Here is a 27,258-nt window from a genome sequence, read left to right as displayed (position 1 = left end):
TGGAGAAATGACAAATGTCAACTAGCTTCCATAAAACCCCCAACATTTGATCTGAATGGTTTTACTGTATTTAATGTGACAAAATGTGAGCTGACAGCATTATAGTAGAGTGTGAAGTTGGGTATGAGTTCAAAATCAAAGTCAATGTAGCATTGATAGAGGAATAATGTCGACATACATACCAGAAAAACTATGTCAAGTAGAAGGTAAGAGTTCATTAAACAGAATCTAATGAAGCTATCATAGTGGACCTTCCTGGGCCCCATTCATAATTTCACACTGGTGTAATTCCCACAAAATCAATTCAGCACTTCACGGTATCTTCTGCAAACAGTTCTAGGTCAGAGAGGAAATACTGCAATAGGCATGTTAAGACTTAGGGAGAAGTGGAAGATAGACAACATTTTTTAACAGGGCTCACCATTACTGAGCCCACAATAGCAACCCCCTTGCTTGCTTCTTTATCTGGCAAGTCTGGCTACTCTATCAAGCATGGGCTACTCAGGCCAGCTTCTCTCTCTGTATAGAACACTGAGCCCAGGACTGTGTGATTGATCTGTGGTGAACTGATGGATAGCCCTATATTGAGGGTAGCGGATTGGATTAAATGAAATGTTTGTACCTATGATTCCATGGATTGGTTCACACATGAGATGACCCTATGGACAATTGTATTGTCTTTGTCATGGGCAGTCGAGATTGAGTTTGGATTGCCAGGCTGTGGCTTAGGAGGAGGAGGAGGAGGAAGAAGAAGAAGAAATGGTGGGAACTGGGGTTGGTGGTGGCAAGGACATCCCCCATTGTGCCCCAACTTCAGCCATTTTGGAAGCAGGAGAAGGGGTGCCTTCTCTGCCTGACCTTCCAGTGAAATAGAGAGCCCTGGTGGAGGCTGGGGGGAGCTGTGAAACCAGATGGAAAGGGTTGGGACATCTTTGCTGGTTCTAACTGGTTCTGAACTTTTTGCCTCATTCCTAAACTCCAGAATCATGTTTCCTGAACTCTATATCTGCTGCTGAGCCAGTGCTGTTACTTGCCATAATAAATCTCTCTTCCTTACTTACATGTAAGAGCCTCTGTCTGTGTATGCTGGGCAAAAGCTAGGACATGTTTTCTTTGAAAGCTATTATGCTTGAATTGAGATCAGGAGATATGTCTATTCTATTGATGAGCCTTTGATGGCTAAAGAACACATGGAGGTCCCTCACCACTCGATGTTTCAGGTTTTAACATGTGGTACACACAGCGAGGAAGTTGCCATTCAGTTGCACCTAGTGCTTTTTTCTGGGGGGAGGCAGGGGTATGCATACCCCTAAACATTTTGTGAATCTTTGTACTTTTGTCCATTTACTGTATTTATTTTCCCCGATTTGAACTATAAAATGGTGATTTTCTTGAGTCAAAATGAGAGTACAGTGGTGCCTCGCAAGACGAAATTTTTTTTTAAAGGTTTTTTATTATTTTCCAATAGAACAAAGAAAAAACACAATATAAACATAAACAATAAAGACACAATACGAAAACACAATAAAAACAATGACAATATCAACAAGCATAAAAGAAAAACATATACAAACCTCAACAAACACCTATCTTTGTACTTTTCTTATTTTTAACTTCTCTGCTGGGGGACTTCCCCTGTTCCCCCCACTGCCTTCAAAATCATATATACGTTATGAGTAACTTTATATCTTTTTCCATTAACATTTACCATATTTCTTAATACTCTTAAATTTACTTAATCCACTATAAATCATATCTTATACACAATTTCTTAAAGAATTCTTTATCAATTACATCATTCGCAAAAAATTTCTTTTAAACAATTTAATCTAATATTAACCTGCTAAAGCCGATCTTTTGTTTAATTCTGCTCAAATAATTAATTTTTCAGATTTAACTAGATAGTCCTTAAATTTTTTCCAATCTTGCGACACCTTTTCCTCCCTCTGGTCTCGGATTCTAGCGGTCAGTTCTGCGAGTTCCATGTAATCCATTAACTTCATCTGCCATTCCTCCACTGTTGGAATCTCTTCACCTTTCCAGGTTCTTGCCAATAAAATTCTCGCCGCTGTTGTGGCATACATAAAAAATACTCTGTCCTGACTGGGTATCTCTTCATTGGTCATGCTCAAGAGAAATGCCTCTGGTTTCTTACTAAAGGTAATTTTCATTACCTTTTTAAGCTCATTATAAATCTTATCCCAGAAGGCCTTTACCCCTGGACACGACCACCACATATGAAAAAAGGTACTTTTCGAAGATTTACATTTCCAACACACATCCGACATTTTAGAATTCATCTTGGTTATCTTAACTGGTGTCAGATACCATCTATACATCATTTTCATTATATTTTCTCTTAAACTATTACATGCAGTAAAATTGATACCTTTCTGCCACAGTCTGTCCCAGTCATCCATCATAATATTATGACCCACATCTTTTGCCCAGTCTATCATTGTCGATTTAACCAATTCATCTTTCGTATGCCACTCTAGCAACAAATTATACATCTTGGAAAGGTTTTTAGAGTTCGATTCGATCAGTTCTGTTTCCAGTTTTGATTTTTCCATTTGAAAACCAATTTTCTTGTCTGATTTAAATGTTTCATGAACCTGATGATATTGCAGCCAGTCGGGAACTTGATTTTTTACTTGATCATAACTTTTTAGCTTAAATGAGTCACCTTCTCGCTGCAATATATCCACATATCTTAACCAACTTGCAGACATATTCGGTCTCTTATAAGCCTTAGCTTCCACTGGTGAAATCCATCTAGGAGTCTTTCTCTCTAACAAGTCTTTATACCTTATCCAAACCTGATACAAAGCTTTCCTGATTATATGATTCTTAAAAGTCTTGTGGATTTTAGCCTTGTCATACCAAAGGTATGCATGCCAACCAAACATACTATCAAATCCTTCCAAGTCCAACACATCCACATTGTCCAATTTAAACCAGTCCTTCAACCAGCAAAAGGCCGCTGCTTCAAAGTATATCTTTAAGTCCGGCAGGGCAAAGCCCCCTCTCTCTTTAGAGTCTGTTAGAATCTTGAATTTGATTCTAGGCTTTTTTCCTTGCCATATAAACTTCGATAGGTCCCTTTGCCATATCTTAAAACAGTCTAGTTTGTCCAGAATTGGTATGGCTTGGAATAAAAACAGCATCCTTGGTAAGACATTCATTTTGACAGCTGCTATTCTTCCCATTAACGACAGTTTTAATCTTGTCCATATTTCCATGTCTTTCTTTATCTCCATCCACAATTTTTCATAATTGTCTTTGTACAGGTTCAGATTTTTTGCTGTGAGATTGACACCCAGATATTTTACAGTCTTAACAAAATTAAGTCCAGTGCAATCTTGTAATCTCTGTATCTGCTCTAAGCTCATGTTCTTACTCAATACTTTGGTTTTCTGCTTATTTAGTTTGAAACCAGCTACACGTCCAAAAAGTTCAATTAATTCCAGGGCTTTGGGGACACTGCTTTCAGGTTCCTGTAGGGACTCGCAAGACGAAATTAATTCGTTCTGCGAGTGCTGTCGTATAGCGAATTTTTCATCTTGCAAAGCACCAACGGGAGAATAGCGGTTTGACGGGGGGGGGGGGATCAGATTTTTTTTTGTCTTGCGAGGCAAGCCCATTGAAAAATTCGTCTTGCGAGACAGCCTTCTGCTAGCGAATGCCTTTCATCTAGCGAGTTTTTCGTCTAGCGAGGCATTCGTCTAGCGGGGTACCACTGTACCCCTAAACATTTTTTAAAGAAAAAAACACTGGTTGCACCCTTCAGAAGGAGCTGCAATACCATTTTAGTGGGTTTAATACCATATATATTTAAATTGCCTCACACATTTTAGCACATTTCTTTCCAAAGCATGTTGCAAGCCAGACATATATTAAAATTGATTTACATCTTCAACCAATGACCTTGACACAGATTTCATCTTAAACACTTTCCCATCTGAACTGGCCCGTCACTCCAACAGTCAAAATAAGCTTAGTATGTGGACCACCCTGAAAGTCTCCCAAGAAAAGATGGTATTCGGTAGTGGATGAGAACACTGAACAGATATTTGGAACGTCCTCTCCCCACTAAAAAGTGACTCAGCAAATTCAGCCTCAAATCTGGTCAGGTCAATACCCGTCATGGCCAACAATTAGCCCAGAATTACCAGGACCATTCCCTTTTATAGAGTGGCAGACTGCGGCTTACTGCCGAAGGGATTGAACTGCTGTCAGCATTTTATCTGCTGCTGAGCTTTCGTTTGGAGGACCTCCATCCAATTACATCCCAGCCCTCCTCAGTTTGAGATCTGAGCTAAGCGTAGTGAAGCTGGGAAGGTGTGTGTGTGTGTGAGAGAGAGAGTGTGGAGGAGGGGGCCAAAGCTTTTCTCATTTCGTTCATCAGCATTCCTCTTCCTTTCCCCTCCCTACTCTTACAAGAATTTGCCGGCAAAAAAGACAGATACTTACTTTGGCAGTAGATAAATCTCGGAAAACCCTAATGCACATGTTGACAAAGAGCGTGGAAGTAGCATCTAAATGCGTCAGGAATCTGTTGGTATTAGAAATGTCTGCTGTTGTGCCCATATGTCTGCTTATTTCCATACTAAAGACATTTACTGTATACATTTGCCACAAGGGAAAACTGCTGTCTACTCTTTAGCGGTATTACTGGAAGAGCAGTATTGTATTTGTATTCGGCAGACTCTCCCATTTCCAGGAGATGCACAGATCTTCATTCTGTAGCCCTTATCTCTGAAAGAGTTCTTCAGACTATCTTTCACCACCCAGCCAATTAGTGAACACTTCTCATTATGCTTCCCCCTGTCTGCCATATGTAACTTGCTACAGCCAGCCGTGGCAAAGAGATTCTTCTTCTACCCCACACCTCCTCCTTTCCCCCCTTCTTCTTCTTCTTCTTTTTTGGCGTATCGCTCTCAGCAAAGTGAGTGATCGTTAACAGCACAGAGGCTGGATAAAGCTTACAAATGAACGGCTCAGAGTTGAGCTGCAAATGCAGCAGCTTTTTGTAATTCAAATTAAGCTAATAGCACGGTAACAAATTGCTTTTAATATTAGATTAACTTCTTTGGAAAGATATGAATTTGCAAGAGTTAAGATTGCCTGGAGCTGGCGTGGCCAATGAAAGGAATGCAGTCGAGGGAAAAGGTGGTGGCAGCGGCGGCTCTCTGAAATACAGATGTACAGGGAAGAGAAAGAGGTAGAATGGAAATGAAGTCAGCATTGGCAGAACAATCACCACAGCATTACGGATTCGGTGGGAGAAGACAGCTTTGGTTGTTCCAACATGGTGTAAGTCTGAATTAAAATAAGACCAAACACTTTCCAATACAATGATCCCAGTTGATCATTGTTCAGTTTCGGGTGTGGACAAACTCTAGTCTTACGGGATCTTCTTTTGTTTTTACTGGAATCCAGGCAGGCAGGGACTTCCTCCTGCATCCCTGAACCATTGGTCAGTCCTAGAATAACTGGGGTTTCTAAATTTACAAAGCAAGAGTGGATGTTCATGATCTATTAACAGCTAAGGCTTCACCAGTCCAGAACAGATTTTCAGGGTGCAGGGGAAAGGTTAAAATCCCTGCAAGTAGAAAGGCAGAGTAGAGTGACAGAGTAACGCTTTGCATGCAAAAAATTCCAGGTTTGGTAAAATCTCCAGCATCTTTAGGTAGGGCTGAGAAAGACTCCCATCTGAACGCCTGACGGTATGTGCCAACTGATTTCCTACTGATTTCCTAGGTACCTTACTTTTGGTACCTATGCCTGATAAGTAACTTCTGTTTTGCCTTGTGAGATTTTGGGGGGATGCCTTGGAAACATCTTGTTAGTATGAGTTGCTGCAGTTGTGATTCCCCACCCTCCCCACATCACAGCAACCCTTTCTAGACCTCTAGAAGTTACATCTCTTTCTCTCTCTCTCTCTCTCTCTCTCTCTCTCCCCCCCCCGCATGGTTTGTTTCTAGAACCACATGGCCACGTGAACCAGGCCTCAGAAGTTGAGCAGCATGCACTTTTCCCCCTTTTCGCTGCATCCAGCAGCATCTATAAATGGACTCAAAAGTAAGATTCATTAAGGTTCAAGTACCAGGGGCAGGGATTAACTTGTTCTCAATGCAGGGTCTGATTCAAAAGCTTAAATGCCTCACTATAGGCCAGTGGTCACTAAACTGATTAAGAGGTGGTTATCTTTATCAGCAAAAAGGCTATCTGCTAATACTAAATGCCATTTACCCGGCTCTGATTCCGTGAATGAATATTTATGCCAAGTGATGAGTATAGCACCATCAAAAGGTTCCTCCCCCCCCCCCCGTTTCCGTTCTTCAGAGCTGCAGCGATTATTCAGCGGCAGGTCTGGTCTTCAATACTTGTTTCTATTAAGCAAATTTGCAGTGTTCACACAAAATTCATGATTGCATTTTTATTCCACTTTTTTTTTTAAGGAAATCATTCCTTTGCACTTAAGAATGTGGGTCACGGCAGGAGGGCCTTATTCAACACACACATATATATTTATGTACACCGTTATATAGATTCTGTACAATCCCTCTCCCAGGTTTTATGTGAAATTCTGGCTGTTTTGTTGCAGCTTCTGTGAAAGCTGATCAATAATTCCTTGCGATTTATTTCTTTTTTTACAAATGTTTTTTCTCCCCGCTTGCCAAACTTACATCGTGGAAATAATTCAAAAAGCCATTTGCATGGGCACACGAGCATCGAGCTGTTCTGAATGCAACGAGATGAAAGGCAGGGAAATGCAAACAGGATTTGCATGGGAGTCCATGTGGCGAAGATGCTAAACAAATGAGATTCCTGGAGCCTCAGCGAGCTGTGCTATGGCCCTGAAGTGCAACTAACTTTCTAGCGATTCATGTGTGCATTCCCAATCTCCCCCTTTTATACTAAAGTTTTCGGGGAAAACAACAAGAACAGCAGCTGGCAGATTGACTAGAGAAAAGTGGACCTGTTGCCCTGGGGCTTAGGCTTGGGGCGTTTCAATTGTGGGCATCTCTGGCATGGACCTGGCACCAGAGCTGCTTGCACAGCCATTCCCAAGTTAACTCAGCATGGCCTGCATCTGCATTACAGCAGAATGAGCTGAGCTGTGATGGTTCCAGTTCAGATCTTTACCAGCTAGCGAGTTTTTGCATGGTGGAGGAGCAAGCACAATGCCACACACACGATACAGATGCCCAGATCACATGACAGTATGATTGACATGATGCCTGCACTCTCAGAAAGGCAGGGGACAGAGGGAGGAGGGAAGAGAGATAGCAGGGATTTGGCAACTGTAGAACTGGAGTGGCCACTAAACCCTGATGACTATGTTCCACCTCCACTTCTAGAGGCTGCTGGAAACCATGGGAGGGGAGATTATCTGATGCACACAGGTCCTGATAGTTTGCTTCCCATGGGAATCTGATTGACCACTGTTGAGAACAGATGCTGGCTTTGTTCCAGTCCAAACTTCTCCCTGACGTGCAACATGTCTGAAGTGAGCCATGTTTTACCCTGGTGGAAGGCAAGCTCTAGGAAACCATTATGACCATAAGAATTACTTACAAGATTGGTAACTGTTGAGGATAGCATTTTGGGCACATGAATAACAGCTTCCACATTCACACATCTAACTTTTCTAAGAAAGACATTCCCATTAGAAACATGAAAAGTGCTTGAAATCACTAGCAACTTCATTTCTCAGAGCTTGGATTCTGTGGATGCAAAAAGCATCAAAGGAAGGTGAACCAAGAGGTCAGCTCAAGCTGCACTGCTGGGTACCTTCCTTGAGAGTAAATACCTAAGGTCAGTGTGGTTTATTTTCATGTAAACTGGAGTGGATCAGGCTAAAATGATTACTGGGAAACATTATCTCTGTAACCTGCCATGTTTCTCTGTTGGTATGATAATGGGTGAAGTGAATGACTTCTCACAGAGGAGGTAGTGGGGGCAACTAACTCACCTTAGATGTAAGAGACCATGGCTTGTTGGAGCAGTCACATTTGCACATCAGGATAAACCATAGTTTCTGGCCTATTGTGGTTTACCGTGACCGAGCAGGACGTTGGTGTATGCTGCCCGATTGCTCCCTCTTGACTCATCCCCTCACACAAGCAAAACATACCATAAATCCGCAATTAGGCTTGGCTTCTCATTATGTCCAAACCCAGGACTGTGGTTTGTAGCTAACTAACAAGCCACGGTCATTTGCAAGTCTTAAACAATGGTTTGCGAGTGGCTTATGGATTCCAGATTGTGACATGATGGGGGACAAGATGTTATCAGGGAGCCGAGCTGAATCGCATCTTTGCTTGTTTCTCTTGCTCATGCCAGATGAAGAATGAAGTGGGGGCAATGGTATATCATGGTAAACCATTATAAACCAGAAACCGGTTTATTGTACTGTGATCCTGGTTTGTTCAACTAATTATGGCATAGTATTACATCCAAACACAGCCAGCATCCTGCAGTTTGGACACACTGTTATGAGTAGTAACAGCCTATGCCCCATACCTGTTGTTGTTGTTCTTCTTTAAAAAGTTGACTGCATTTTCCCTGTTTAAAGTTCTCACCCATTCCCCCAGGAATGAGCTAGCCAACCCTGAAAGAAGTTTGTGTTCTTTCATGGTGACACTCAATGTAACCTGGGAGCGGTGAAATCTTACAACAAAATCTTCCATCGGAAACGACATATGAAATGTTGTTTGCAGTGACTGTAATGTGCTTGGTCCTGCTGTAGGGGATATATACCAAGCTGGTCAAAGCACCCAGATGCTGGACCAGGTGTCCTATTAGAATAATGGCAATAGATATTCAAAGGTGGGGAGAGCTGGTGTAGTTTGTCTCCTCTAATGGATCTGCACAATTACTGCCCACAGCGGCCATGTGGTGAAGATGAGACGCCCTATGGACACCACTGTTTCCACTGCTTAGCTGGATGGGGTCAGGGTAGGGATGAGGCAGGAATTGTGGAGGCACACCAGTGAGAGTGCTGGATTGGCTGTGCCTGTACACTGGTGCAGCCCTGCCCTTGTGGATGCACGATTCCAGCCTTGGCTGCAGTGGCTGTTCATTTGAATTGGGTGCTATCACGTATAAGGAAGTTCTTTTCTACAAGCATCCCCTGGAACAGGGGTCGGCAAGGCTTACCGGGCATGGGCCGGATCACTCCTGCGGAGATCTTCCGTGGGCTGGGCCAGTGCAGCGAGACACCGGAAATTGCATCTGCGGATGTCCACGATGCCAGAAATCGCTTCTACGCATGCCCAGACGCCGAAAATTCCACCTGTGCAGAAGCAATTTCCAGCCTCTGGCCATGCACAGAAGCAATTTTCGGTGCCACGGACATGCACAGATGCGATTTCCGGTGTTTGGGCATGTGCAGAAGTGATTTCCAGAGCCGCGGAAGAGAGTCCCCGTGCCGCACTGCACTGGTTTAACACAGCACGCAGGGACTCGCCGAGTGGGCGGCTCGGTTCGGGGGCGGCTCATTGGCCGGTTGAGCAACCCTCATGGGCCACTTCCGGCCCATGGGCCTTAGGTTGCTGACCTCTGCCATGGAACCTGAATAGTTCTCTCTACAGCAGCTCTCCTCCTTTTACTCTGTAGGTTGGCTTATACAATCAGCAGGATCAAATGGTAAAGCTGGGGTTGCTGACATTTTGGAGCCCACGGGAACATCTGCAAGCAGAAGAAACCATCCTGGGCATCACACACACACGGCAGCCAAGCACACAACACAAGCTACCGGTATTACATTGGTTACAACAGAATGCATCTTCCAAGTCTCTTTTCAGTGGAGCAGGGGAGACTGGAACCCTGGGGGTGCCAAAGAAAGTCTCAGTGGTCAGATTGGTGACCCCTGATTTCCTGGCATACGTCATTTCAGGTTGCTGTGGCTCGGTGGGAAGGATCGTAGTTCAGTGGTAGAACACCTGCTTTGCATGCAGAAGGTCCCAGATTCAATCCCCAGCATGTTGTCTGTCAGGGTAGACAATATTGAGCCAGATGGACCAATAGGTAGCTTCCTGCTGGCTGGTTTAAATATTATTCAGTATCAAAGAGAAGCTCCCTGAACGCAGAAATAAAAGGTATGTCATAGAGAAGGCTAGGATGAACCATTGTCTTCCTTTCTTAAACCTGATTCTTAGGATACTGAAGAGCCCCAGGACAGAACTGCTCTTCTGCAAACTCAGACCACTCTGGGAACTTCCACATGGAGAAACTTGTGTGCGCTGAGTGACACGGCTTCTTCCTATGTGAACACTGCCAGAGCAAATAATCGCTTAAAGATGGCCAGGAAACATTCATATTTTTTTTAATTCACACCTGTAATAAAATTGCATTACATTTTTCATAAAATAAATGTTCCAGTTTATATACAGAAAAAACAGACTGTACAGAGCCCTCCCCCAAATATTCCCCCCCCAAAAACTCACGAACATACAGGCAATGCAGTGCTCAGCTAAGCAGGCACAACTGTACATCTAAAATTGTAACTGCTTTGTGTTGTGGGGAGGGGGGAAAATACTACAATGTATAGAGTCCTTTGTGGACCGAGAATTAAAAAAATATTGCAGGCAAGCTGACAGACGCCCTTCACTGCTAGTGCGGCTGAACGTCCATCCCACAGTGTTTCAGCAAAGCAGGGTTTGTTATTGAACTTGGGGCTCAAAGCTCCCGTTCAGCTGCCCCTCCTCATAGTCCATCTGACACAAGATCATGTTGTTCTTCAGGAAAAATTTGTCTCCCACGCAAAATCTAGAACACAGAAGAAAAAGAAGAGATCATTTACCTAAGGAAAGAAAAAATAAGAATCTCTTTTTCCTGACCTTAAGTAGGCAAATAATCCATCATTCTAAAGGTCTTTCTGTTTTATCTTCCATTGGCTTTTGAGAAAAACAGAGGCGGTTATGTTTTGCGTCTTTTTCCTCCCCACCTGAAAGTATTTAATTTATTTACAAATACATTTCTATTACCACCAAATCAGGAATGAAAAACACTTCTCAAAGAGACGAACGTATGATCAACACAAAAGCAAAAGTTTTGGTTTTTTTTTTTAAAGGGGCAGAGGGAATCAGAAGAACATAAAACTGGGTCGTATGGCAGGGTAAGCTTGTATAGATAAAAAAAATGCTCCACAAAGGTAGTTTCAGATCATTCTTTTTGAGCTGATTAAGAAACCCAAGAAGGGGGATTGGCCCTAACATTAGGCGCAGTTAGATGATTTGGTTCAAATGGCAAGTTTTAAAGGGCATAAAATGATCAGTAATTTGGCTTATGATCATATTTTTAAACACCAAAGTGAGGGAGAAGAATGCCATTAAGATTTTCTGCCTCTAGCATCAAAAGGTCTAGAGGCCTTCAATTATAAGTGTTAATTGGAAAGGTAAAATTAACCCGGTGATCTCAGGGCCCACAAACCAGGCTTATTCAACTTGTTTGGGCCTGAGCTTGCAACGCATCAGATGCTTCTGGCGATCCTTTAATAAATCAGCCCCTTTATGTTTAGTTACACACACTCTCTCAGTGACCTATGTCCAGTACCAGGCTGAGACCTGCAGGTGAGACCTGGAAGGTTTGCCCACTTAGTGGGCAGGTGGGAGAGCCAGGACCATGGACAGCTCACTGTGGAGCAGGATGGATACAGATTCAGGTCAGATAGGGCACTTCCATACGGTAATTTATTGTGGACTCAGGACTACTCCTGCATGCAACTTTTGCACAGCATCCATATGACAGCGATCTCATTTTTAAAAAAATGATGTTCCGTATCATTTTTACAATTTAATCTGGATTTTCCATTTCTGTGGGAAATCTGATAAGTAAAAAAATAAATAAAAGAATAGCAAATAGTAAATTATTATTATGTTATTATTATTTCTTTATTATTTGTACTCCGCCCATCTGGCTAGGTCCCCCAAGCCACTGTGGGCGGCTTCCAACAAATATTAAAATACATTAAAATGTCACAGATTAAAAACTTCCCTCAATGCAGAATAAATTAGGGAAGTGGGGAATGGGAGGGCATTTCGATAAGGATGACATTATGCGGTAGGTGAGAAAAGTTTGCAGCACAGGGTCCACAGTAAATGGCTGTGTGGAAGCATCTTAACTTGTGTTCTGGTGCTTTATGTCCTGCCTGACTATCATGTTCTGCAGTGAGCTGTCCGTGGTCCTGGCCCTTTGCTTAGACACCTGCTGAACACTTCCAGTGCTCACCTAAGGTCTCAACCAGGTACTGGACGCAGGTGGTGCCTTCTGTCTTTAAATGCAACTGGGTTCTGCACACACACACACACACACACACACACACCAGTGAGTCCCCATTCTTTGTATCACCCATCAAATTTTAAAGGGTCTGACTTATGGTATCTAAAAGTGTAACCCCTCACAAACACCTACACCTTCCGAGTCTGCCATAAATCTGCAAGCCCCTGTTGGTATTGAACCTAACTGAATTTGCTAAACCTTAAAAATAAGGATCTCCACTATTACATTCACCTGATATGTAGTCTAGTTGACAGAAACAGTAGTCTGAAAGAGCCATGGCCTATGCTTATCTTAGTTACCAAATGAGAACTTGCAATGGAACTGTGTCTTCTCTTAGCCTCTTCCCATCTTAAAACTTAATCCATGTCTAAAAGGTAAAGGTAAAGGAAAGGACCCCTGACAGTTAAGTCCAGTCGTGAATGACTCTGGGGTTGCAGTGCTCATCTCGCTTTACTGGCCGAGGGAGCCGGCATTTGTCTGCAGGCAGTTTTTCCGGGTCATGTGGGCAGCATGACTAAGCTGCTTCTGGCGAATCCAGAGCAGTCCACAGAAATCTATGTCTAGGTAATTTTTTTTTCATGTTGTATATGGAATATTGCACCAACATAATATGAGCCCTGTGCTATTTATTGGCTGTGAGTCCTGGAAGACTCACTCCAGCTGCAGAAGCTGAGGCTGCTGACCAGACTCTTGGGCTGGGGGTGTTGTTTATGTGGTTTTTCTGGGTGGGGGTTGTTGCCATTATTGATATTAATTATTTTGTAAATTTATTTCTGATCTTATGATTTATGTGGAAATTGTTCTGTTTGGTTGTGTACTTTTTGAGGTTTTATTTACTTTTGACTTATTTGGCTACTTTTGTTATAGTTACAGGTAGGTAGGTGTGTTGGTCTGCCATAGTCAAAACAAAATAAAAAATAAAAAAATTCCTTCCAGTAGCATTTTAGAGACCAACTAAGTTCGTTCTTGGTATGAGCTTTCGTGTGCATGCACGAAAGCTCATACCAAGAACAAACAGTTGGTCTCTAAGGTGCTACTGGAAGGATTTTTTTTTTTTACTTTAGTTATGTATGAGATTGTGCATTTTTTTACATGTTGCAATCCCCCCTGACCATGGTTCCAACTATGGAAAGGCGGCATACAAATAAAATGATGTATGTATGTATTTCCTTTGACATTCACGTTACTTTTGATGAATGATGAGTAAGAAATGCAGCCTCCTAAAGCACAATTCTCCCACCCACACATTAAGCAGACATGCTGAAGAGAGAGCTGTATCATGGCAGCTAATCCTGTCCCTATAGGTGTACATTAAAAACAGGGCTATGCAGATGTAGCATTGGCCACTTGTGAGATCATTTAGGTAAGGCTGAAATAACTTTGCCAGGCCCATAACAAAGACTACCAGCTGAACTACAGGCACCAAGGCAAACTGTTTTCCTACTTCCTACTTTGCTGGGATGCAACACTTGATTGTATTCAGGGCTGTGCAAGAGGCATTCCACTCAAGCTGCGGTTCCATAATTTGAAAGGCAAGGCCAGAGAATATTTCATGCACACCAAGTATATGACTGGAGTGGAGGTGTCAGCCTTTGCACTTTGGTGGATACTTAATGCATTTTCTCTCAACCGAGGGACCAGGAACCTGCTAAACACAGTGCAAGATAACTTGTTCTCTGGCAGCAAGAAACTTGCTTATATCACCAGAGAGTCTTGTTGCTAAGCTTTGGAAAATGAATTTGCAGTACTCAAAAGTAAGTCACACTGTGTTCAGTGTGGTTTACTCCTGAGAAAATGGACTTCGGATTGCAATTTTAGTTTCACTGGGACCTACTTAAGCTTTTGGCTTAAGGAAGATTCACACATTTATTATCAAACATGTGTTGATGTAGGCTAGAATTATCCTGCACTATAAAGGAAAGGAGGTGTCATTCCATCAAACACCTTCATGGAATGCATGCTTTTTTTTCTTAGTCCTAGTGTGCACATGACTTCAAACGTCTGAGAGCTCCTTCTCAATAGCCCAGTCCCATTGCAGTACAGATCGAGGTACCATATCCAGGAAGCAGTAATCATGGTTCCTTCTCAGGTGAATATCACCTACTGGAAAGGGTAATGATCTTTCATCTGGCTTATGTGGGAGACTCTGATCAGCATGTACGTGTGGACATCGACATATATGCAGTTGAAGCAGCAAAAGAATGTCTATCCCTTTGTCCCCTGTCATCAGTTTCAAATAATGCCTAGGTCAGAAGTAGTCAACATGGTGGTCTGCAGATGTTGGACTGCAACTCCCCCCCAAGCAGCATGGCCAACAGTCAAGGACGATGTGGATTGAAATCCATCAAGCTGTGTAGGCCACCATGTTGGCTATCCCCAATCTGGATGTTGCTTGAGAAGGATGGAACCAGAGAGTGGCAAAACAGTTTTCATGCTGCCGCAGAAAAATATTATAGACTTCACAGAATAGGAAATTAAACCCTCCCTCAGCAAACTTGCACACTGGGGAAATACTGGTTCCACTTAGCACAATGAAGTATCAGCGGTCTTGGTGACAGCTAATTTTCTTCTGACCCTCAGGTTTGCTGGCAGCTTAATTTGATGACAATAGGCAAGAAGCTTATGGTTTCAATGGGGAAAGGGTTAATTAATAGATCAGGTAAGATTCCGCTTGGTGCCTTATATGTATTAGCCTTATGAGAATTTCTAAACTCCGTTCAATACTACTGAGCTCTACGATTTTGGGTTTCTATCAAGGAGACATAGACAAAATAATTATCACACCAGCTAAAATCCGCACCTCAAAATCAGTTGTGAAAAGTGCAGGCCTCTCCAAGTGTTTTGCTGAATTGGAAAGGTTTCCCTTGCTGACTGAAAAACAGACAGCTGCTGACTCGCTACATATTTTTGCCTTAAACCAAGAAGCAAAAAACTGAAGGAGTAGTAATGCAAAATGAAGATTAAAGTCTTGCCACCGGCACAAGTGCAGTGTGCTTGACAGCTGCCTCTTGCCAAATCAGCGGAGGTTTCGAGGAGCAGGGATGGAAGACCTTGCAAAGCATGGAGAAGAAATGTGTTATGTTTTAGAAATGACATTTTGGAAGCTCCCCGACTAGAATTTCAAAGTGGGGTCAAACTAGCTCCCCCCCCCTGCAGCTGGGCTGTGTCATATATTACATGGAAACAGATGTGGGTTGGACATGGGGAGGGGGAGAAATTGATTCAGTTTGCATTTTTATGCGAATCTACCTAATTTTCACCTTCCAAACCAATTCACACTATTCTGAATTTTGCAATGTAGTTCTCCAACCCAAAAATGCATACAAAAAGGTGCATATTGGGGTAAAGTATGTACCAAAATGCAGGTCTTAATCAAAATCATATACAAGAATGCATTCTATATGGGGATATTTCAGGTAAACACACACACTAATGAGCTTATTTGGCATGTAACAACTCTGGATAACTCAGTTGGTTAGAGCACAGTGCTGATAACACCAAGGTTGCAAGTTTGATCCCCGTATGGGACAGCTGCATTTCCGTGCATTGCAGGGGGTTGGAGTAGATGATCCTCAGGGTCTCTTCCAACTCTACAAATCTATGATTTCCATGATATTTGTTTAAATGAGTTCATTTGGAGAATGTGTACAAAAAATATGTACAGATTTTCATGCAGCCTGGGGCATCCATATCATGTGAGACAACTTGTGGGCCTGAGGACTTGGTGAAATTAACCAGTACCAGATGCAATGAGTAACCATCCACTTTATATGCTTACTCAGAAGTTAGTCCCACTCAGTTCAGTGGGGCATACTCCCATGTAAGTGGGTGCAAAGTGCAGCCCTAATCACCTCAAAATCAGTGACTTGGATCCTAACTGTCCATTCTGCAAATGGAAGGGTTGTTTCCAGTCACAGATTGCTGAGGCTTCTGCTAGTGAGAGGGAGGAGAAGGGTGACTTTCTGGGTTGTGTGCAGATTCTCCTTCCACTTTGCTTTCCTCATGCCATTCCCTACACGGTTCCAGAATGGCCTCTAGCTCACCGGAGCAGCTTTTCAGAAAGCGCAGAGGGCAGGGGAAATCAGTAGAAATCATTTATTTTCATTCTGCTTATATTAGCATGAATATATATATATATATATATATATATATATATATATATATATGGATGGTGTCCCATTCACAGTCACTTTGGGAAGCAATGTTTAAATTTATAACATTTGTTTAAAGCAGCAGGTAAATTGCCTTCAGGATTCTTGTAAACACTGCCTACAATTCTTGAAATGAGGTTGGGGATTTAAAAGGATTTAAAACACACACACACACACAACCCAATAACAAATAAACTGAACAAACCCAGCTCTCATCTAACAAATTGCAATAGAGTTATTGCCAGGAAATATTTTAGAAGTAACAGTTAACGCTGACAGTAACACTAACAGTGCACTGTGGAAGATAATTAATGGAAATAGAGTGCTGAAATAGTTTTGAGTTTGTGGTTTTAAAAAAACAGTGTGCTAACAGCACAGACAAGTCATCTAAAATGAGTCTAACTTTTGATCATATATCTGGGTGACATTTATTTTAGGAAACTAGGGGGGGGGGGGAACCTGTTCCATGACACTTTTTGACATTTCTCAAGCACTGGAGTTGTGTGTGTGTGTGTGGGGGGGGTGTCGAGGGTGTGTGTGAGTCTAAAGGCTATGACTTAAGAGAGGGGTGGGAGATCTCTGGCCCACCAAATGTTGCTTGACCATTGGCCAGTGTGCCTGGGGCTGATGGAAGTTTGAGTCAACAATATTTGGAGGGCCAGGGGCCACCCACCTCTAACTTAACGCCATATAAGTAACATTCATTCATTTAATTTATGAAGCGCTTCCCATGAAACAAACTTGAGGAAATTAACAACCAAAGCATCTTTAAAAATGATAATTAAAAACACAATCAATAAAAACACATATAAAAACAATTTCAAATCCAACTGAAAGGAAGTATCTGATTTTGTTTCCATCCCTTCGGGTCCAAGGAACTTCATTCTTATGTGCTTATCTCCCCCTTCCCTTCCAAACTTTGGAAAATATGCTCCACAGCCTGGTTTGGATCTACTTATGAACCAGTTTTTAATTGTTGTTGTTGTTGTTTAAAAAATAAGGAATTGTTTTCAATGCTTTACATACATGGAATTGCTTATATGGTTCTTTCACTTCAAGACGCAATTAATAAATGGAATCAAATAAATACAGAAATAAACATTAACCTAGCCTTTTCTTCATTCAGTAGCACCGAGAAACTGCAAAGTATTGTTTCTGGGGTGTTGGGCATGGACTGGGGAGAGCTGGGTTCAAATCCAGAAGAGCCACTGCTGCTTACTGCAAGAAAGATGGGGAGGAGCCAGGTCTGCACACTGCAGGCTGGCTCCTCCCTAGCCAGGTCAGCAGGAGCACTAGATTGGTGCTGCTGGCGCATTTGCACCACCCTGACCTACCTGCCCCTCCCTCTCTCTTCCTATGTAAGCAACAGTGACTGGGACGCTAGCGTGGCTCTGCCATAACCAGCAAACTCCTTCTGCTCAAATCTCTGATGAAGCAGCTTTGAAGTTAGGGGATATCACAGTCACTGAGTGCAAGGGTTGCTAGGAGGATAAAATAGAATAGCTCCATGAATGCTTGAAAGGAGAGGATCTAATTTTACAAATAAATAAATAAATGGAGGATTATGATGCTTAAGGCTGAAGCTGCAGTGACAGTGAGTACAATTCTATGTCTGGGAAAGTCGGGAAAACTTCAGCTCTGCCTTATTTCATAGAATATCCAGACCTTCGACTCAGCCAACTTTTCATTTTTAATTAGGGTTGCTAAAGCTTTGTGAACAAGCCTCAGAAACTCCACTGTGTACTAAAAAGGTCCGCTGCGATGAAAGAAAGTATTTTTTGTTTGTTTGTTATCATCATAGTACTAAAAAAACGGTCATTACGTTTTCCTCACATAACTTTGGTAAAGGCACCACAAACACATTTAAAGTCAGGGCAGGCAATAAGATACTACGTTCTAGCATTTTTCAACAAAGGCGGACACAGAAATGGGGATATCTATCTGAACCCACTAGATGTCACTAGAACCTCAGTGGAATACCCTATCAAATGGGACAGCTTGATTTATTGAGCCTGCCTCTTTCATACAGAAAGGCAGTCTACTCCAAACAAATAATGCCAGCTTCGTGCTTGATGCAGTCTTTTCAGTAACAGCCACCCCAAAATGACAGCATTCCTGATACTCTTAACTTCGGATATGTTCTGTTCCCCCACACCCCTCTGCCAGGGGAAACTACACTGACTTCACTGAAAAGCTAAATTATTTCATAGAAATTGTTGAGAAGAAATGCACTGGGTTTGCACTCAAGGGAGACTGCATGGCTGTGGAGCTAAGGGGTTTTGAGTAAAGTGAATGGATTCATCATTATAATGATGTTCTTTATGGCCAATCCACACACCCACTGGTCATTGCTTTTAATATGATGGGGCCAAAAGGTGAGCACCCTTCACATATTAATCTGGTGAGGGTGTCTGCATGGGATTACCAGGGAGCAGGGCTGTGCTGCTGTCTCTGCTCCCCGACTGTTCACCGATTGGTGTGGACACCTGCACTGTCAAAGCCTATGCAAGATTGGTTGCTTATGCGCAAGTGCCCATGTGTTTGGAACACATGGAAGCGTACATGAAAGGAGCCACTTTGACAGTGCAGGTGTCTATGCCAACATGGGGACAGTCAGAGGGCCAGCAGTGCAGCTCTACTCACTGGTAATCCTGTGGAGACCTTTTTGTGCACGAAGGTCTGTTGTCCGAATGCTTCGTCAAGCAAAAACGGATTTGGCTTGCTAATTCCAAACTTCCTTAGTGTGGTGAAGCAGCAGCAGCAGCATGTCAAGCTGCCGATGAGCTGAGCTTTTTAGATTACCTGTTTGGCACATATAAGGCTTAGACGGTTTTTATAAGTATATTAAGAGGTAGAAATAAGGTTTATCTGGGTTAAAGCAAGGCATACACATGGATTTGTTGTTTGAAAGCAAGCTTGTGATGGGATGCCAGCTCAGTGGTTTAACTGTGTGCAGGAAACAGGAAGTGTACCCAATTCCTGTCCTTCAGGCTTCTTCTAAATGTCTCAAGTTTCAATTTGACATTCCCCTCTGTGATGAGATGTGCATGTTTATAAATGTGCTGAAATTTGGGAGCCAGACTGGGATGTGCAGCTTCTCTGTGATGCTGCTGCTTGCAACTCTGTAGGAGAAAGATGCAAAAGTTACGAAGAACTGTAGCGATCAGGAAGCTTAAAAAAAACCCACGTGCTTCCTTTCCCCTCTACATGATGTAGTGTCTGGAACTATTCCAAGAGCACAATCCTATACATATGTATTCAGAAATAAATCCCATTGAATTAAATGGGACTTAAGCACAGGTAAGCGGGCATAAGAACAGCAGACTTAACATGGTTCCTAATTCCCAACACACTGATGTTCCTCTTTATTTAAAGCATTTTTATGGAAACTTGATTCTGAATTTCCAGTACTGCTACATTTGATATTGGACATTGTCAGATTCTGTTTCCTCACACAGTTATCTGTACCAACCTGGTGCCTTCCTAATGTTGTGGGCTACAATTTCCATAATTCCTGAGCATTGACCATGTTAGCTGGGGCTGAAAGGAATTGTAGTCCCAAACGTATGTAGAGCACCAGGCTGGCTACCCCCATTTGCATGAAGCATTTCTGCCTTCTGTTTAGAGATACTGAAGTACTTTTTAATTAGAATAGATGTTTCTGTAATTTTGCAAGCAGCCCTGCTTGGATTGCATGCTGTCTTGCTCTTGAATTTGATGTAGCTTAAAGCCTAGACCAAACACCACCTTGAGTGCAAAGATCATCTGCGTGGCAAATCTCAATATGTACTGTATGAGGGTGTATTTGGCAGGGCAGCGTTGTTTGCAGCTGCTTCATAACTAACAGATTTCCCTCCTTTTCGTGCCTTTGGAAACTCACTGAAACCTGAACCTTTCCCAAAAGGGTTCCGAGAACGGGCTGGCCTTGTGTAGAGTTTGGAATTTTAATGTGACAGGATTCCTAGGCTTGATGATTATGTGTCATTGGGAAATATGGTTGTTATCTGAGAGAAAAGTTCCAGGCCCCAGCTAACCCTCTGCAAATTAAACCTTAAGTGGATACGCTCCTGATATCCATGCACAACATACAAGTCGACAACGGTGCATTGAAAGCCGCAAGACACTTCAGAATGTGTACAATGGTGATGCGAAGCACATCAGAATAGCGGCCGCGCTCTTCATTATACAGCCTCTCCTATTACAGCTTGCGTTTTAGGCACACATTATACGTCCCACTTAAAGCTGCGCTCTGAACAGACCCTCCTGACTGTGCGGCGAGCTGATGGGGCTCTGCGAGGAATTATTTTGACGAGCTTTATTTCCTTTGACTCTTCCCAGCCCAGCCTCCGAGCCTGTCAGATGCCCAACTTAAGTAACCTTGATTTAAAAAAAGTATTTATGCCCAGCCATCCTCATATCAATGGATGTGCAGCAGACCGACAAGAAGCTTGGCTTTGAAGCTGCTCATTCAGTTGCCTCGGTGCCGCTTAACACCACCTGCTAGCCTACAGCACAGCACTCACTTTTGTTTGTTTGTTTGCTCCTGCCACAATCCAACCTACCACCAATTCCGCATGTTGGCCTATGAGGGGGGGGGGGAGGCTTCATCGTTCCATTAGCAGGTAAAATGACTCACCCAGCAGTGGCAATTGGAAGGCCTGGGAGAAGGTGATGGATATCAAACCGTGAGCCAGACTTTCTTGTTCCACTGGGATCAGGGGTGGGTGGGGGGGGGGTGGGGAATAACTTGCATTCTTTCTTTCTCTCTGTTCTGTTCATATAAAAGCCTCATGTCCTCACCTCTGGTTGCAAAGCTGGCAGGCAAAGCAGTCCAAATGGTAAACATTATCTCTGGCCCTCATCACCATCTCAAAGGCAGGGATCAGCTTACTGCAGGCAGCACAATTCCCCGTGGTCCCAAAGAGCCTGCCAAGGAAGCACAATCATTAGAAGCCGTTTTAATTAAATGGCGGAAGGACTAATTAAGTGTAATTAGCAGTATCAAATACTGTATTGCACCAATAAAGAGAAGTTGCCGTCCCTCATTTCGCTGACCAGCCAGTGTGTGGGAATGTGGGCTGAAATGGCACGGAGAAAAGAAAAAAGGGAGAAGAAGAAAAAAGCTGGGCTCCTTTGCTTGGCTTCTGAGCCTCCTGCTAATTGACTGCCTAATGAAGAAATGCATTTTGCACACAGAGCACTATTTTGGGGCTTCCAACATCTTAGTCAAAGCAATCTAATTGCACCCCCCCTTATGCAAATTAAGAGCATCTTTGCAGAACATCTTTACAAGCCCCTCTTTCAGACCTTCCGCTTCCTAATTTGCTGTTCCTTCATCAATTCCTACTGATTTGTTAGCTATTTGGGGGTGGATGTGCCGGGCATGTTTTTTTGGGAGCACTGGGTGTAAACATGTTCCCTGTGGGCCACAATTTGCCTTTGTTATAGGCAGAAGTTGGGTGAAGTTAGAGAGAGCAAAGTTTATTCTACATCAGGGGTCAGCAGCCTTTTTCAGCTGTGGGCCAGTCCACCGTCCCTCAGACCATGTGGTGGGCCGGACTATATTTTTTTTTAAAAAAATATGAACGAATTCCTATGCCCCACAAATAACCCAGAGATGCATTTTAAATAAAAGGATACATTCTACTCATGTAAAAACACACTGATTCCCAGACTGTCCGTGGGCCAGATTTACGAAGTGATTGGGCCGCATCCGGCCCCCGGGCCTTAGTTTGGGGACCCCTGTTCTACATGATACTTAATTTTTTCAGACTGGAGGGGGGGTTCGGTGGGGGCATTTTCATTCTAGAACTAAACACTGAACTAGGATCTTATGCTGATGGGACCTTAGGGTGATATCAATCAATGCGAGTTTGGTTTGGCTCAAAAAACTCATCTGAATTATTTCACATTCAGTCATTTAGTGCTGAACTGGAAATGCAAGTTGATCTTTCCAGTACAGAACAGATCCCATGACTTGCTTCCATGTGGATCAAGATCACTATCTACCACATCACTGGAAGATTTTCTAGGACGTGGAGGAGTTGTGATCTGAACATACATGGGCATTCGCAAAAGCTACTCAGCCCATCCATATCCACTGGAAGAGTCAAGTTGACTCCACGTAAACCATGTTTAAATGTTAAGAATCTTAATTGGAATCTCAACCTGAAAATGAATTTTGGCAAAAAAGAAATAGTGTTGCTTCCCTTTTACTCCTTTCTCTTCAATTTCTCAATGAAAGTAATTCTTCCTCTACATCAATTGGTTCCACCCCACCCCCACTCCTGGTCTTTGGAGATAGCTTTTGTGTCAACACGAATGCTTTGCCAACTTTGTTATCTGCTTCCACAGATACTGGCTGCTTTCAGAGCATGACACTCCAAGAAGTATGGTTTGCTCTTCCAGGCCCACCTACAAGTCCTTGAAGATCACAGCAGCATCACCAGCACATGAAGAATGCATCACAAGAACTCTTATAAAAGAGGCGGGAATCTCTTGATAAGTAGAAGACATGGGAAGTTCACTATATCTGTTGTAGACCACATGTTTTGTACTCAGAAGCTCCTGTATTTTCAGGTGAAAGAACCATAAAAGTAGCAGGGCCTGCAACGTTGGGGAGCTATGGCCAGTCAAGAGTAGAGAATGTGGGACTAGATGGACCATTGGACCGATTCAATATTTAGCAATTTCATACAAGGTCAGATGAAGTTCATCTTTAACAATAAATGTAGGCAATAAATAGCTTAATTTGAAAGGCAATAGTACAACTAACTTACTCTAGATCCAATATGATTTATTATGTAATTACTACAGCGGTGTGGAAGATAGCATTCTGTTGCCTTGTCCAACACACAAGAGCTAAACCTCTATAGTTTGCAAATGACTCCACTTCAAAGTTTGTATGACGATGGTGCTAATCAATTGCTAGCTACACTTTTAAGTAAAAAAAATACTCAGGTTAAAAACTACAAAATATACATTGTGGTGATTTAGTATAGCAGTATGAGTCTGTGATAAGATCTCTCTTATGTGTTCAAAACCTGGTGAGATGCATCTGTCTCCTCCTTCATTGCTGACTTTCAGGAGGAATCGAAAAATGTTCTTGTTCACCCTGGCTTTTGATGACTGAAAGATACTGGCCATGGCAACCTTGAAATTAGCAGCTGTGAGAATTTACCATTGCGTTTTTAGATGTTCTACATGCTTTCAAATGTTTTAGTTGGTTTTAAAATTGCATTTTTTTTTCAACTTGTTCATGCTTGAAATGTAACAATAACTGTAACTGATGCTTACGTCTTTTATAGATGTAAGCTACCTTGAGGGGGAAGGCTCTTTAGGGCCAAATGAGTAGATAGAAATGTTTGTATATATAAATATTAATATGGGCCTAGTGCTATTGCTAATATTTGTGCTTTTAATCCTGAAGAGAAAATTTGCAATCTTCGCTGCTTTCATCCTCACAACAGACTGGTGATGGTTCATTACTATTCTCATTTTACAGATGGGGAGCTGAAGCTGAGATTTGTTGAAGGCCACACACAAGAAAGCTGTCACACGGATGCTACTTAAACCCAGATCTGAGTTCAGCTTTTCATCAACCGTGACGCATCTTTGCTTCCATTATAACTGAGCTCAGGCTGTAGTCTACCTCAACAGAGCCTTGAGAATCACGTTCCATCAGCGACTGGGTGCCGGGGTAAAAATATACATCGTAACCTTCTGATGACCTACTTCCATATGGTCTCACCATGAGGTGACGGGAAAAGTTACCACAAGGTCAGAGGAAAAACATTGCCTAGATCAGTATGAAACCAGAGTTTCCTGTGCAGCCTGTTTTTGGAGAAGTGGGAGAGTATTTGAAGCTTTTGTCTCTTTCTCAAACAAAGTTAAGAGTATTTGTGCAAGACTCTGAAGATCCAGAGTCTCTTTGTCCAGAGTTTTAGTGTCAGTCCTCTAACTTGCACTTTGAAATAGAACCAAGCGAAAATGGGGCAGCTGGTTGGCACAACCCTTTGCTCTTTGAAAAGGCCTCCTCCATTTCAGTAGTATTTCTTGGGGGAAGGGGCCCACACATATGAATGGGACAAAATAACATCTGGAGGACACTACACTGGTTACTCCTACCTAAAATATTTGAGAGACAGCCTTTTCTGATGCCCCAGCAGTGAAGCCATCACTATCTCCAAAGGTTCGATATGAAGATCAATCTCTTGCATGTTTACTCAGAAATTCATCTATGTTAGCTGGATTTAGTCCTTAGGAAATGTGTTTAGGATTCCAGCCTAAGTCAATTGATATGAAATATCTTTATTCGCATTACAGTGGTACCTTGGGTTACATACGCTTCAGGTTACATACGCTTCAGGTTACATACTCCGCTAACCCAGAAATAACGTTTCAGGTTAAGAACAGAAATCGGGCTCTGGCGGCGCAGCGGCAACAGGAGGTCCCATTAGCTAAAGTGGTGCTTCAGGTGGTTAAGAACAGTTTCAGGTTAAGAACGGACCTCCGGAACGAATTAAGTACGTAACCAGAGGTACCACTGTAGTTTGTTGTAATGACTATCTTGAATGGATTTTATCCTATTGTTACTTTACATTGTTTTAGCTCAAGCTGTTATCTAACTTAATGGCCGCTATAGTGAAGAACAGCTTTAAGCAAACAAGTAGAAAGAGGCATTAAACCAATTTTTCAACGAAAGGGAAACAAACCCAGGGAATGACTATGCGGGGCATTTCACATCCCTCAAAAGTCATCCCACTGAAAAGGGAACACCACAAATATTTGAACACTTCAAATCTCACATGAATTTGTTCCAACAATGTGCTTTCTGGGGTCAGATGATTATGATTTTTGCCCCAAACAGTGTGGTATAAAGGATTGTAGCCTTTACTCAGTTTTGAAGCTCACCTTGGGCCAGTCATTATTTATCTAAACACAACCTACTTACAGGGTTGTTGTAAGGTAAAAAGGCAATAGGGAGGACCGTGCACAACACTTTCAGCTCCTTGGAGGAAAGGTGGGATATAAATTATTATTATTTCTATTGCTGCTACTACTACTGAATGACTCATCACCTCTCTGTAGGTTTTATGAATATAAATGGCCTAAATCAGTTCAGGATCAATGTAACATTGCCTCATCTTGATTTAGTTTGTGCCTTAGAAAGTATCCCCACTTCCTTTATCTTTGAAATGAGACTATACTTGTTTATCTTTAAAGGGACAGTAGTTCTATGAATACTGGGAGGTAACACACAATATGTTTATCAGTAGCAAATTTGTGGCAATTTTGCCAATAAAATATAAGTATTACTGATGGATACAGCTCATTTAAATTGCATTTTCTCAGCATTTTATTGGTGAACTCCTATTAATCTGTGTTACTCTTCCAAATGACCAAGTTGACAAGTTGCTTTCATCTTTGAAATCAGAATGCTACCCCTCTGATCTTTAAAATATCCACACTGGTTACCGTTGTAAAATAAATAAATCACTGCCCTATATCCAAATGGGGAAATTAGAAGCAAGCTAATCCTAGATTTGTTCAGAGTGCAATGCCACTCCATGTGCGAATATAAAAAAATCCATTATTCATTAGCATCACAGTTGTGTGGAGCTCAATCTAGATTAAACAAAAAAAGGGGGGGCAGACAGCACCATCTGCATTGTTAAACAGGCACTTTTCGTCCCCCTTTGAATTAGCGGCTTCTCTAAATGGAAATGATGGGAAGTTTGGACAGATGTTCACTTAACTATTTAAACAGTCAGCTTAAGGAACATGAAAAATGTATTTGGTACTGGATTCACCTGCCTCATTCCAGGGGCTTTGGGGGTAAGACAGTGTTAAACAGCTTTGAATGTTTGCATAAGATTTAAGGCTTATGTTCTGTCCAGCTGAAATCATGTTGCTTTTTAATGTCTGTAACAAATATAGCTCCCAGCTAGTCTGCGTGCTAATCTCGTTCTCGGCCTCGGTTCTCATTTCTTCCCACTCTTCGGTATATGAATATATCTCACTTAGTCTAGCACTTCCAAGTTCAAATTGTCTTTTGTGGCAACGATACAGGAGGGTAAAGTTGCTTGCATTTAAAAAATGTCCTAGAATGTTCAACGAGCAGTTAGGTAATCTAAGTGGGGTTGTCAACAGGAACTAAGGGACAGAAACTGAATACATCTGCTATGTGTTCTAGACCGAGCTCTTTGGCATGTAGAGGTTATGTTCCCAGACAATTGGTCATGACTTTCAAAATGATGTACAAGCAGTAGTTTGAGGGCAGAAAACAAGCTTTGGATTTTTCAACGCATTGGCTTGCATCCTAAAATAACTTACCTTAAATAAATTCACAGAAGGGAAGGTTTCCATGACTTTCTCCCCATTGCAGCTGCCACCACACCTATAAAGCCTCTCTGGAGCCCTCTTAAACAATGTGGAATGGGGTTCCAGATAATTTATGGGGATGAGAAGATGGGTGAACTTCCTTAAGTAAACTTAGCTTAGGATCCAAACCTTTCTACCTTTCTTCTCCCCCACAAGATGAGGTGAGGTGATGACCACCAACTTGGATGACTTAGACTGGGGGAACCTTTGGGCCTTCAGATGCTGTTGTACAACTCCCACCATCTCTAACTATAGGGATATTCTGTCTGGGGATGATGGGAGTTGGGGGTCCCAACAACATCTGGAAGGTAACATCTGACAGCTAAATGGTTCATGATTTTAGTAGCAGATGGGGGGGAGAGCAACAAGAAATGATCCTCACCACACACTCCTTGTGAACTTCCTATGGGCATGCAACTGGCCAAAGCTGGTA

At 42.4% G+C, this 27,258-nt stretch overlaps 1 protein-coding gene across 2 annotated transcripts in view; it reads right to left on the bottom strand.

Annotated features, from left to right (window-relative positions):
• Positions 1–10,320: 10,320 nt before the first annotated feature.
• Positions 10,321–27,258, bottom strand: part of LMO1 (LIM domain only 1) — a 103,056-nt gene continuing 86,118 nt past the window's right edge. For both annotated transcript variants that reach the window (XM_033153204.1, XM_033153214.1), the window contains exons 3-4: positions 21,243–21,368; positions 10,321–10,779 (exon numbers count right to left, since the gene is read on the bottom strand). In XM_033153204.1, coding sequence (XP_033009095.1) covers positions 10,674–10,779; positions 21,243–21,368 — 232 coding nt within the window. In that variant the 3' untranslated portion in view covers positions 10,321–10,673. The remainder of the gene's footprint in view (positions 10,780–21,242; positions 21,369–27,258) is intronic.

Source organism: Lacerta agilis, chromosome 1 (assembly GCF_009819535.1).
Source record: "Lacerta agilis isolate rLacAgi1 chromosome 1, rLacAgi1.pri, whole genome shotgun sequence".
In the NCBI taxonomy this organism is placed as follows: domain Eukaryota; kingdom Metazoa; phylum Chordata; class Lepidosauria; order Squamata; family Lacertidae; genus Lacerta; species Lacerta agilis.
This window is presented reverse-complemented; position numbering and strand designations above follow the sequence as displayed.